The 1429-nt window shown below is 52.3% G+C and overlaps 1 protein-coding gene across 1 annotated transcript; it reads right to left on the bottom strand.

The window, feature by feature from the left end:
* Positions 1-4: 4 nt before the first annotated feature.
* On the bottom strand, positions 5-909 carry LOC110035101 (protein EXORDIUM-like; the record flags this gene model as incomplete). Its single annotated transcript, XM_020739342.1, has 1 exon — positions 5-909. A coding segment is annotated over exon 1 (882 nt), but the record flags the coding sequence as incomplete, so codon positions are not given.
* Between the last annotated feature and the right edge of the window lie 520 nt (positions 910-1429).

The raw sequence follows: 1429 nt of genomic DNA, 5'->3' as shown, positions 1-1429 counted from the left end.
ACGGGTCAAAGATACCCGGCAGCAAATACTCCCTCCCATTTCCCCCGTTCGCGTTGTAGCTCGCACCCGTAGTGGGGTCCACCAACAGTTCGCCGGCGTAACCCGGGTACGCTCCTTTACCGTACACGCCCGGACACGCCGTCGCCGCCTCAAGCGGCGCCGTCGCCGGACCCATATAAAACCCATCGCCAAACGGATTCGTGACGGCCCCGGCAATCATGCTCGCCAAATTCATCACCATGCCGTCAACGCCCACATCGCCGTTAGGCGCCACTAACGGCGGAACCTGCGGACCGTACACCGGCTGGTGAAACGGCCAGGCGCACATTCCGGGACACTGGACCGCCGAGTTTCCGACCCAGATGTATGCGAAGCGGTCCGACTTAGAACTGCCATGAGTCGCGCAGCGGCTCATGCAAAATCTCTCGACGGCGACGTCGGCCGCCGTTAGCACCACGTTAATAGCCCGCTGCTTTCTCCCCTTCGCTGCTAAAGCGAAGAGATCGCCGTTTGTTAACGATTTTCCCAGCGAGTAGCTCTCGTCGAGGATCTGTTCGCCGACGGTGAGCTGAGGAGGCGCGATTTTGGAATTGAAGTAGTATTTGGTGGTCAACGTCCACCAGGACGAAACGGAAGGTTGTTTCTGGTTCGGGTCACCGCCGGAAAGGGAGGTGACGAAGTCTGAAATGACGGAGCGTTGGGAGGCGGTGAAATGACCGTACCAGATGAGGTTGACGGAGATTGGGCCGGAGAGAAGGGTGCCTTTGTGGTATGTGATGGTGAGCGGTTGCTTGTCGACCAGGGCGGTGAGCTTCCTCGCGGTAAGGGGGGTCGGCAAGAGGAATGAGGAGAGGAAGAAGAGCAAGAGAAAGGAGGAGGACTCCATTGATTTGGATGAAGGGAAGTAAGATGTTTAGGATATATATAGGGAAGGAGATGGCTGCATCGAGTCGGTGATCTTTTTTCGAATGACAAAAAAAGGCTTTTTTTTGCGTGGAATTTATTAGCTGGTGGGGTTTGACCAAGGAATTGTAGGGGTAATTTGGGAATGTAATATTGACTATTTTTGAGACGGTGGGTGTGCTAGAGAAGCCAATTTTGACGGCTTGCTGAAGGTACACAGAGCGGGGTAGGGGAAACGCAAATTGGCGAGGGGAAACGTATCTGGAGTTTTCCCTGGTTCTACGGAGTAGCGAGCTTATCCGATAAGGCTGACAGCTGGAATGGCCGCACGTGCCAACTGTAGCCAACTAGTCGAGCAAGACGGACACAACACGGTTTATTTATTTATTTGTTAAAAATAGTAATCCAACTGAAAAATGCCGAAATTCGTTTCTAATACACTCAATGCCTTGACTGCAATTCTTGTCAAATTTTATTGGTACAAAATGGCATGCTAAGTGCAGGGAAAAAGAATCAGTTTTTTTTT

This window comes from Phalaenopsis equestris, unplaced genomic scaffold (assembly GCF_001263595.1).
Source record: "Phalaenopsis equestris unplaced genomic scaffold, ASM126359v1 Scaffold196099, whole genome shotgun sequence".
In the NCBI taxonomy this organism is placed as follows: Eukaryota; Viridiplantae; Streptophyta; class Magnoliopsida; order Asparagales; family Orchidaceae; genus Phalaenopsis; species Phalaenopsis equestris.
The sequence above is the reverse complement of the archived record's forward strand: the minus strand, read 5'-3'. Positions and strand labels throughout refer to the sequence as shown.